This window comes from Terrapene carolina, unplaced genomic scaffold, assembly GCF_002925995.2.
Source record: "Terrapene carolina triunguis isolate 2854851 unplaced genomic scaffold, T_m_triunguis-2.0 Scaffold67, whole genome shotgun sequence".
NCBI classification, from domain to species: domain Eukaryota; kingdom Metazoa; phylum Chordata; order Testudines; family Emydidae; genus Terrapene; species Terrapene triunguis.
The window spans coordinates 22,196,827-22,208,750 of NW_020664418.1; the positions used below are offsets into that span (position 1 = coordinate 22,196,827).

General features: G+C 41.9%; 1 protein-coding gene across 3 annotated transcripts in view; it reads left to right on the forward strand.

Moving 5' to 3' along the window:
• The window catches only part of MCEE (methylmalonyl-CoA epimerase), a 19,083-nt gene extending 8,221 nt beyond the window's left edge, over positions 1 to 10,862 (forward strand). For all 3 annotated transcript variants that reach the window (XM_024193134.3, XM_024193136.2, XM_026648253.2), the window contains exons 2-3: positions 4,931 to 5,271; positions 10,390 to 10,862. In XM_024193134.3, coding sequence (XP_024048902.1) covers positions 4,931 to 5,271; positions 10,390 to 10,542 — 494 coding nt within the window. In that variant the 3' untranslated portion in view covers positions 10,543 to 10,862. The remainder of the gene's footprint in view (positions 1 to 4,930; positions 5,272 to 10,389) is intronic.
• Positions 10,863 to 11,924: the final 1,062 nt, after the last annotated feature.

Genomic DNA, 11,924 nt, shown 5'->3' on the forward strand with positions numbered 1-11,924 from the left:
GAGATGAGTCCGTGCTTTCCGAGCTGCGCTCCAAAAGACGGAATGCAGAGACCTATGAGAAGATCTCTAAAGCCATGGCAGAGAGAGGATACAGCCGGGATGCAACGCAGTGCCGCGTGAAAATCAAGGAGCTGAGACAAGGCTACCAGAAGACCAAAGAGGCAAACGGACGCTCCGGATCCCAGCCCCACACATCCTGTTTCTACGAGGCACTGCATTCCATCCTAGGTGCGGCCGCCACCACTACCCCACCCCTGACCGTGGACTCTGAGGATGGGATATTGTCCGCGGCCGGTTCCTCAGCGGACGGGGAAGAGGAGGAAGGAGATGAGGAGGACGAGGCAGTCGACAGCGCTTACAACGCTGATTTGCCCGACAGCCAGGAGCTCTTCATCACCCTCACAGAGATCCCCTACCAACCCTCCCCAGCCGTTATCCCAGACACAGATTCAGGGGAAGGATCAAGCAGTAAGTGTTTTAAATATCTAAACATTTATTTATAACATAACTGGCATATTTAAAATATTAACAATAGGTAAAGTGCTTTAAAACATGTAAACATTTATTTACAACAAAACAGGAAGATTTAAAATATTAACAGTGGGTAAAGTGCTTCAAAACATGTAAACAGGAAAGTCCAAAAAAACGGGAATCTGTGCAAAGTGTATCATGATTAGTCTGTCTTTGGGCGCTTCAATATATAGTCTATTTTCAAAAAATTTCACAATGTCTGCTTCATGATTATAATGCCCAAAATGCTGCACTCTTTTGTCCCTCCAAGGGCACCTAACCCAAAAACTGGTCAATGTATCCGGGGATAGAGGCGACATCCTCCGGGGAGAACTCCTCATAGGTCTCCTGCAGGTGTTTTTCAAGCCTCACGAGCAGGTTCCTGGGCAGGGAGAGCTTGTTAGGCCCCCCGTGGTATGAGACGTTTCCCTGCCACAACACCAGCAGGTACTCGGGGATCATGGCCTTGCAGAGCATTGCAGCAAATGGCCCCGGTTTCTGCAGGCTGTCACGAAGCATCCGCTCCTTCTGGCTCTCCGAGACCTTCAGGAGGGTGATGTCTGGCATGACTCCCTGCTGTGAATTAGGTAGGGGAAAGTTAGTATTGGGACTGCTTGCCCGTCCCTTTACAGAACTGCAACCGCCGGTTTACAGCCACGCGGTTTACAGCCGCGAGGGGGTGGGACAGGGCCAGAGTTCATGCTTGCAGGATTGCTGCCAGCAGAGACTCGCATTGCTTTCTATGCGAAAGGAGGCCAGTGCCACTCTTAAAGTTTTAAGCAGCCACAAGTCTACGGCTTACCATGTTTGACAGCTAGACAAAGTCCGGTGTCCTGCCCTGCTCCTCAGCTCGCCACAGCAAGACCGCAGGCACTGTAGGCGAGGGCCGAAAATTCGACCTTGTCCTCAGTGCGCGTGTGATAGGTGCTCTGCATGGTCTTGTTGAAAGACTATGTTCTCTGTTCACAGATACATTGATCTGTCTCAGGAATTCACTCCCTTTTTCCAATTCCCACAGCCACATCTGCCCAGAGGCTAGCGCACATTAGGAGGAGGAAGAAGAGGACACGGGAAGACATGTTTGCTGAACTAATGGGATGCTCCCGAGCACAGGCAGCCCAGCAGACACAGTGGAGGGAGAACTTGTCCCAAATGCACCGGGCAAACATGGAACGGGAGGAGAGGTGGCGACAGGAGGACTGGCAGGCTACTCAAACGCTGCTTGGACTAATGAGGGAGCAAACGGACACGCTCCGCCGCCTTGTGGATGTTCTGCAGGACCGGAGGCAGGAGGAGAGAGCCCCGCTGCAGTCTCTCTCTAACTGCCCTGCCCCGCCACCAAGTCCCATACCCCCCTCACCCAAAGTCCAAACACGGAGGGGCGGAAGGGGCCGTGAAAAATTTCACTCCACCCCTGCGGACTGCTCTACCACTAGAAGGCTCTCATTCCCCAAAATTTGAAAAGTCCTTTCCTACCCGCCTCACACAAGACCCCGTCCAAGTTTCACCCCCCCGTTCCCTGTGCGGTTGTTAATAAAAAATACGTTTTTGTTCATTATTGTTTCCATCCTCTTCTTTTAGATGAGAGTCTGTCTGAAGGGGGGGGAAGGGGCTTGGTAATTGGACAGGACAGTCACCTTTAGCAGGGGGCAGGTCCAGCAGCAGGGCACATATACAGTGCAGTGACTAGTTATCCTGGTCAGTCTGGGAGGTGGTTTTCATGTTCTGTGTGGTGGGGGGGGGTGGTGTTGCTCTGTGACTTGGTGGCGGGGGAGGGCAGTTACAGATCTTATGCAGCGGTCCTTACCCTGGATCACAGAGCCGCGCAGCAGGGGATCTGTAACCCTCCTCCCCCTGCAAGACAGTCACATAGCCGACACATACACGCAGTCCCGGCCAGGAGGGCTGGCAGGCTCCGTTGAAACAACCAGTCCACCACCGCGGAGCCTGTCATTCCTGGAGTTTAGAAGCATCATTTGCATCACAACACTAAACCCGCCCCCCGCCACAGTCTGCGTCCCAGGTTTAAAACATTCCCGCGAAAACAGTAATAAAGACAACGGTGTCCATTAACAAAACAGAACAGATTTTATTTTTTGGGAATGGGGTGAAGGGGGTATGTAACTGGAGAGGATAGTCGACGGCAACTGGGTAAAGAAACGGGGGCAAGTTCAGCTTCTGTGTCCACAAACTTAAAAGTCACTGGGTACCCTGCTCAGCCTTGAAACTGGCTTTCAAAGCCTCCCGTATGCACAGCGCGTCCTGCTGGGCTCTTCTAATCGCCCGGCTGTCTGGCTGGGCGTAATCAGCAGCCAGGCTATTTGCCTCAACCTCCCACCCCGCCATAAAGGTCTCCCCCTTGCTCTCACAGAGATTGTGGAGCACACAGCAAGCTGCAATAACGATGGGGATATTGGTTTCGCTGAGATCACAGCGAGTCAGTAAGCTTCTCCATCTCCCCTTGAGACGGCCAAAAGCACACTCCACCACCATTCTGCACTTGCTCAGCCGGTAGTTGAAGAGTTCTTGTGCAGTGTCCAGGGCCCCAGTATAGGGCTTCATGAGCCAGGGCATTAGCGGGTAGGCTGGGTCCCCGAGGATCACTGTAGGCATCTCCACATCCCCAACAGTTATCTTGTGGTCCGGGAAGTAAATACCTTCCTGCAGCCGTCTAAACAGACCAGAGTTCCTGAACACGCGAGCGTCATGAACCTTGCCCGGCCATCCGACGTAGATGTTTGTAAACCGTCCCCGATGGTCCACCAGTGCTTGCAGCACCATTGAAAAGTAGCCCTTTCTATTGATGTACTGGCTGGCCTGGTGGCCCGGTCCCAGGATAGGGATGTGAGTCCCATCTATAGCCCCACCGCAGTTTGGGAATCCCATCGCAGCGAAGCCATCTATGATGGCCTGCGCGTTTCCCAGGGTCACTACCTTTGACAGCAGTACCTTGACGATTGCCTTGGCTACTTGCATGACAACAACCCCCACGGTAGATTTGCCCACGCCAAAGTGGTTCGCGACTGACCGGTAGCTGTCCGGCGTTGCAAGCTTCCAGAGGGCTATGGCCACTCGCTTCTGGACAGTCAGGGCTGCTCGCATGCGGGTGTCCTTGCGCTTCAGGGCAGGGGACAGCAACTCACAAAGTTCGAGGAAAGTCCCCTTCCGCATGCGAAAGTTTCGCAGCCACTGGGATTCATCCCAGACCTGAAGCACTATGCGGTCCCACCAGTCCGTGCTTGTTTCCCGGGCCCAGAATCGCCGTTCAACAAAATCCACATGCCCCATTGCCACCGTGATGTCCTGGGCGCTGGGGCTCGTGGTTTCTGACAGCTCTGTGCTACTCTCCGACTTCAGGCCCTCACGGCGGTGCCGTAGCCTCCTCGCCTGATTTCTCTGCATCTGCCTCAGGGAAAGGTGTATGATAAGCTGCGAGGTGTTGAGAACGGCCACAACTGCAGCGATGGTCGCAGCGGGATCCATGATCGCAGTGCTGTGGCGTCCGCGCTGTCACTGATCAAAAAGTGCGCGAACTGATTTCCCGCCGGCGCTTTCAGGGAGGGAGGCAGGGCGGTAGTGACTGACGGATGACGACAGTTACCCAAAAGCACCCTCGCCACATTTTTTTACCCAGACGGCATTGGCGGATCGACCCAGAATTCCAATGGGCGGCGGGGACTGCGGGAACTGTGGGATAGCTGCCCACAGTGCACTGCTTCCAATGTCGACGCTTGCCCCGTTAGTGTGGACTGACAAAGTCGAATTACTGTCCTTAGTGTAGACACATACGTTCGACTTTCTAATATCAATTGCACATATTCGATTTAACTAAAATCGAACTACTCTCGTAGTGTAGACATACCCTAAGACTCTTCACCTTTCTATAGGTATTTGGGCTTTAGGAATAAATATATTCGTTCTTTATTATGTTTAGACAGGTTTTTTACATCCTCATTTCTATTTCCATTTCTATTTTATTAAATGTGAAGCTCTGAATAATACAGAAATTATGTACAGGTTAGTGGTGTGTAGCTGGCCTTTAAATTCTATAAACTTGTGCATATAATTATGAAAATCTTTATTTTCATACCAAGCTCAACTGAAGCTTAAAATTAACTTTTTTTAAAAATCCCTATTGTTGTTTGTAATGGACACATCTGAGCATTCATGCTATAAATTCTTCATTTACCTCCTTTGAATTAATTTAAGTTTCAGAACAAAAAAAGCTATTGAACTGATAGCAGTAGAAGAGGAAATGCTTCCCTGCTATCTTATTATCTCTGTCTTTAGCATAGTGGTGAAACATAATTCATAAATGTAAGGACACAGCAGTTATTTGGGTTTCATTAAAAGGGGAAAGGATGTGCATTAATTTTTTTTTTTTTCAAAAGGATTATGACGATGTCATTCAATTTTACAGGGCTTCTTACCAGATTGCAAACTACAGCTCCCACAGTACGGACTTTATCAATGTCACACTCCTTGACTCAAAAAGTTCCATGCTCTTTGTGGAAACTGGGGCGACTCAATCATGTAGCAATTGCGGTACCTAATTTGGAGAAGGCCCAGTCTTTTTACAAGAGTGTTTTAGGAGCCCAGGTGAGTGAGACGGTTCCTCTTCCTGAACATGGCGTCTACACTGTTTTTGTGGAGCTGGGAAACACAAAGCTAGAACTGCTGCACCCTCTGGGAGAAAAAAGTCCAATTGCAGGCTTTCTGCAAAAAAACAAGGCTGGAGGAATGCATCATATCTGCATTGAGGTATTATACACGCATACTTTCTATTATGTTTTTAAAAAAATCTTTATATTGTTAAAGAGCTTCATACTTTCTAATAGAATCAACCTGAATAAAAACCCACATTGGTTATGCTGAGTCATTATCATTTGGGAAATTCTACTGAAGACCAGCAAATAAAAAGTGAAGTTGCAGTATGAAATTCAGGCCAATTTCACATTGTCATTATACAAGCAGCTTTATTTTCTTTTTAATCTCCCCAAACTGAATTTGGCATTTGTCCCCATTTCTTTCAGCCCGGACATTACAAACTCATGGAATGTAGCAATGTCCTGCAAAGGTCACTAGACAGGTGGCAATTTCAGGATGTTCAAAATACATGCACTGGAAAAACCTGTGTGTGTCAGTTTTTATAGATCACTTATAACGGGGTGCACAAGTGTAAATTAGGGCATAATTTGAAGACAGTGCGATTTTACCAGAGTTCCTGCATTTGATATTTAGTTGAAAATTCAATCTGCAAGTCAGAAAAGAATCCCGGGAAAACACACAGAGCTGTGTTTGGTTCTCAGAGATGAGAGTAGTAAAATCTTTTTTCAGGTAATCAGAGATGGATCTGGATATTCACAGGGAGTAGAACTACTGAGCAAGGTGGTGTTTGTTTTTTTACAATTACTTTTCAGAATAGAATCAAAGTTAAAAGTCATCACAATATACACTTAGTTGTGTTGCATATTGTATATGGTCCTCATACTTTATAGGGCCCCATCTCATAAACACACATGCGTATCTTTAATCATTCGAGAAGTCCTGTTGAACTTAATAGGACTACTCACATGAATAAAGTTAAATTGATTGCCAGATTGTGTCCATAAACTATAAGTATAGTAAATTACATACTTACAAAGAAAAACAGAAAATTCTTCACATGCATAACATATCCAAGTTTTTCCCCTAAATTAAGCCTCCATATTTTCAAAGTAGAGACTGTCAGTATAGACAGGCCAGTCACCGTATAACATTGCTCAAATGACATGTAGAGCAGTTGGTATCACAAACCCAGCAGCTCACATTATTCTTACACTTCTGAATTTTCATACATTTTCTGTAATACAAAATTATAAAAATTGGATAGGACAACTCTCAAGCTGTTAGATTAAATCTTTCTCATAAGGGTGTAAATATCAATTACTTAAATCCATCCTAACTTTTTTTTTTTTTGGCCTGGGATTATAGGAATCCTCAGCTTTAGACTTTATGCAGACAGTTAACTCCATTAATACCTAATATTGTGATAGCTATTTTACCTGAAACTGAAAGACACCTTCATGCTTTTAAAGTCTTTTATCTGTGCTAAAGTCTGTAAATTGATACTTTGTGTATTAATTTCCTATTTTCTTTATCACAACTGAAATATTATAATTGCCCTGAATATTTATTATTTAATATTAAAACTTTAGGATATATTCTCCACTGAACAAGAAAATAATCTTGAAGGTAGTGGATTGGTATTAACAAGTAACATTCAAAAATAGTATTGAGTGTCTAGATGGAAACTCCCCAATTTTCAGTTGCTATGGAAATTTGTCATTGACTGTAGAACAGATACAAGTGAAGATTCAAACAAAAAGCCTTAATTAATTCAGATGTTCTTACATATGAATTGGAAGCTTGTCATGTATAGAAAAAAGGCTACAATTGGCTGTTTATGAGACAGGGAAAACAAACTCCCACATTCGACTATCTGTTGGAATAGTAGAAGGACTATAGGGCAGCATTGAGTTGACAGGCTAGGGGAAAATCTTGCTCATTAATAGTTGCACTTATATCGGTCTTTCACAGAAGGAACTCAAAACATTTCACAAACATAAAAAAGGTATTCCCATTTATAAAGGCATTAAATGAATCATAGTGAGTTTAAATTAGTTGTTCTAGGCTAGATAGTAAGTCAGTGGTAGAGGAGGGAATGGAACACAAGAGTCTTGGCTACCAGTCCCCTGCTTTAACTCCTTCCAAGGCTGAATGTTTTATATTGACAATTACAGATTCTGTTTGTGATTCAGGCTAGCACAGAGTTCCTGGACTGAAATTGTTCTATTCGCATGGCTCAATAGTTTAGAGCCTTGGTAAAGTATTAAATCATATTAGTCTATTTCTGCAGTAATAAGTTACTTTAAATAAATCCTTTTAATTAATGATTTACACAGGAAAAAAAACAGAACCAACAAGACAAAAGGTGGAGGGAGGGGGGCAATGATTTGCCCATGTATGGCAGTGTGTGATTATGCAGAATGCTGTTTAAGCATATTGAATGTTAATACAAGCGATGATATAGTGTATCATTCATGATTGTGGGGGGAAATGGGACAAAAAGCATGCTTTTATTAGTTCTCTTTTCCAGTTCTTTAATTGATTGTCCTTTTGAATAAGATGCATTTTTGCTGCATTAAATTATGATCTACCATTTCCAGAAAAATACAGTTCCTTTTCAAGAAGTGTAGACTTTTCCCCACAGGAGTAAATTTCTGCCTATGGCTGTGTGTCAGGGAGGGATGACTATCCCGCCTTCCATTTCCCAAACAATGAGGAGGAGGGAGGGGAACATTTTTAAGCCCTTATCCTGTAAACACTAACGCTTGGCCTACACTAGGAAATGTGGTCAGTATAACTACATCACTCAGGGGTGTGAATTCTCCTGTTGACCTGGCTACTACCTCTCGGGGAGGTGGAGTACCCATGCTGGCAGGAGAAGCTCTTCCATGGACATAAGTAGTGTCTTCACAGAAGTGCAACAGCGGCACAGCTGTGTTGCTGCAATGTTTTAGGTGTAGGCTTAATTTTACTACTGTGACTAGTCCCCTTGAAATCAAATTTAAGCGCGCACACACACACACACACACACACACACACACACACACACACACACATATATAGTGGATAATAAATCAGAGAAATTCAGTAGATCGGAATGTTTTATATTTCGTGTAACTACTATATCTATTTGCAGTTCAAGAAATTAAAATAAAAGACTAATTCAATCTACTCAGATTGCTGTTAAGCAGAATTGTTTTGCAGTGCTGTTAGAAGAATGTAAAAGACTACAGCAGAACTCAGGAAGTGGGGGTGGGGAAGACAGGAATAATATGTGGTAAGGGCTGTTTAAAAAAAACCCAAACTGCTAAGTAATAGAAATAGCAACACTACTTAATTACAGATACAAAGAGAGGAACAAACTAGGAATCTTTAAAATGACTATATCTACTTAAATCTTTTAGGAGCTGGAGTGTTGTTTGTTTGTTTGTTTGTTTCAAAGATACTTCAAGAAGCATTCTGTTAGCAACACTGATGTTATTCCATGTAGAGCTCTGTTCAGCAAGAGATCTGTGACCTTTCATGGTGCAGAAGTTACCAAAGATGACTGTCAAAGGATGGCATACTGTTAAGTCTGAAAAATACAAGAAATTTGGCACTCAGTATTTTTACATTTCCCAGCAAGGGATGACTATGTTAAAAAGAAATGTATATTTTCAGATGTAACAGGTCAAGTGAGCCAAGATCCACAAAATCCAGGAGTCAGAGTTTAAATTAAATGGATGAGAAGGGGCTCTTGGCAGCTAGAATTTTGCAAGAGATTCTGAGTGCTAAAATGTCTCTAAACAAATTCAAAAGAGTTCAGATAAGAGCATCAATAAAGGCTTCCTATAGCTCTAGGGCTTCCATTAGGATGGCATGGTTCCTATGTAAGGCCAAATGACAATGAGCAGCTCTAGTCTAGCCTAAAAAAATGACCCATTGTAGTGGGGTTGAAAATAATTTGCTACTGGCAAAGAATGGTCAGAACACTTTAACACCAGTTACAGAAAGCATATTGGACACCTGGTGGAACAGGAGAGGAACCTGTTCTTGATACACACAGTCACTAGGCAGATATTTTCCTAATGGAGATGCACCCAGAGACTCTCACAAGTCACTCTCATTATTATCCCTTGGGATGCAGTAATTCACTCCAGCTGAGCCCAGCCACATTTCTCCTTCTGGCTGGTTTAGCTAGCTATCTCTGCAGGAAGTGCAGGCAGCTATGATGATTTCTCTACTCGGGATGAACCTCAAGGGGTTACTACCCATCACAGAAGGTATTACACTTGCTAATTTTAGAGAATCCTTAATTACATTTTTTTAAAAGCAAACTGGCAACTTCAGGATTTTTAAAAACAAATCTCAATTGAAAAGGATTAGGACTTAGTGCAAATGCAGAGGAAGTAGAATTCAATTATGTAAAGTTTATGTTTTCACAATTACGTCTTTTAAGCTTACCCATTTAGCTATGTCCAGGCACTTCAGTCTTGAAAAACAGCGCTCCTTTTATTGTAGTGCCAGGACTTTATTAACTGATAGTTGTGCTAAACTAAATGTTAATTTTGTTCTTCCAACAAGCATGCATTAGAGATCTGGGTGAATCAAAGTCTCACTTTATATTAGCACATCCAAAGTAACAACCATTTGGCACAACTTAAGGACTAGTCCATGTTAAATACTGTTATTAGGTTGCCCTGAAATTATATGTGTAATGCTACTTTTACTATGAAGTACAATTGCCCAATAGGAAAATGGACCATAGTCCAGTGTGTATTACCCTCTAGTATTCTTGGTAGTTCAAGGTGTCTCTGAGGAGACCAGTTTATACCAAACCTAACTCTGGTAAGATCAAGATGAACCTAAGTGAATGGTACATAACCCCAGGATTTAATGAGTCAGGATTCTGACTTCAGTTAGACAGGAAAACATTCCTTGCTTAATGATATTCTAAAGCTATACAATCTACTATTTAGGAACAATGTGGAGTTTATAGCTATTGATTTTGATTATTTATGAATTTTGCATTATAAAGTAACTAAAAGGTTGATGTATTATAGGGGTGAATCTCTTAACAAACATAACTATTAAATATAGTACAAAATCTTCTTTACATGTTACATTTATTGATAAAATCTCCAGGTAACTGCATATTTCTGTAACATTTTTGGTTTTTAGAATTATGTAGTGCTTTATCTTTATTATGGCACTACACTATTGTTCCTAATGTAAAATCTGTGAATCATATACTTTAATGTTCCACATTGTATACATGTTTATTTTTATAAGGTTGATGATATAAAAGCAGCTATGACAGAACTGAAGGAAAAGAAGATCCGAATATTGAGCGAAGAGCCCAAAATAGGGGCGCATGGCAAACCAGTGATTTTTCTCCACCCTAAAGATTGTGATGGAGTCCTTGTAGAACTTGAGCAAGCCTGAGCTGCAATCCTAAAAGATGAAACTATGAACTAATTGCAAACCTAATGAGATGGTGTTGGAATTTGTATTATGCCTTGCACTGTGTAAAAGTCATTGTACTTGATTCTTTCTTGTTGATTAAACACATTACAGCTCTTAAGTTGTGAAATGTGGGGAAATAACACTACATACAGGAGGAAGCTAAAGCACTGTTAACCCTCCTAGTCATTTGGGGCTATGACTTTTGTTTTGTTGTTCAGACCTTCAAAAATAATACATTTAAATGTGTTTGGATTCCGTTAGACTATGAATTCAAACAGTAACATGAGCTGAGGTACAGTTATATCACAGTTTGCAGCATAATTTTTATATATAGATTTCTAGGTTACCCCACATAATTTTGCTCTATATTACCCACTATCCATGATAAGAAGATGGCTCAGATATTCCTGTAAGAAAGAAGTCTACAAGAGAACATTTTATTTTCTGTCTCCACCATTATAAGCATTATCTAAGCTTCACATTGATTGGTTCATTCAATTATAGGATCCTTGTGTTATTGTATGGATGTCTGCGATCGCTAAGCAACTGTTCTCTATCATAACAATTGCTGCCAAGAAAACTGTTGTGTCTAAATCACCATTTTGTAGCTTTATGTATTACATGTATATGAAAAAAAAAATCAAGATTGATAGGGGAATAATTGGTTTATTTTAAATATACTGTGATTAATAAATGCTTATTTTGTTTTAGTTTTGTCAGCATATATATCTCTGGTTTTTAAATTTAGCCCATACTGATTTATTCTGTTTTCTTCCTAATTGATCTCAAGTGCCTGCACTGAAACCTGACTCTTAGGAAAATATCTGGGACATACAAAAAAAAAAGGCTAGTGACTAATATTTAAAATATTTTGTTTTCCTATACAAAAACAGTTTCAAGTGCTATCTTATTAAAATTTGTATGAATTTTTATTTTACCAAGAGATAAATAAAGCCATCTAGGTCCTGATGCTGCAAATACTAACTTTACATCTGTGAGTAGTTCCACTGAAGTCAGTGAGACTACTCATGTTTGAGTGTTTGCTAGATTGGGACCATAGTTTATAAGTGGCCAAATCCTGTTCATTTTATTCTCAAGAAGGCTCCTCTTCACTTTAATGAAGCTAATCATATGAGTAACATAAACACCAGTTGGCCCAATCTCTTCTTTTACATTTGGGGGGGGGGGGGAAGAGTGGGCATCTACAGCAGAAATAGAAATTGCATATATGAAGGCCACATCTTTAAATGTCAAATAAATAATAAAGATCTTTAAAGGATTTATAAAGAATCAGATTGTTCTGTATTTTATAGGATAAAACATATAAAGGAAGTGTTTCGTTTCTTTTAGGAACAGTTTTT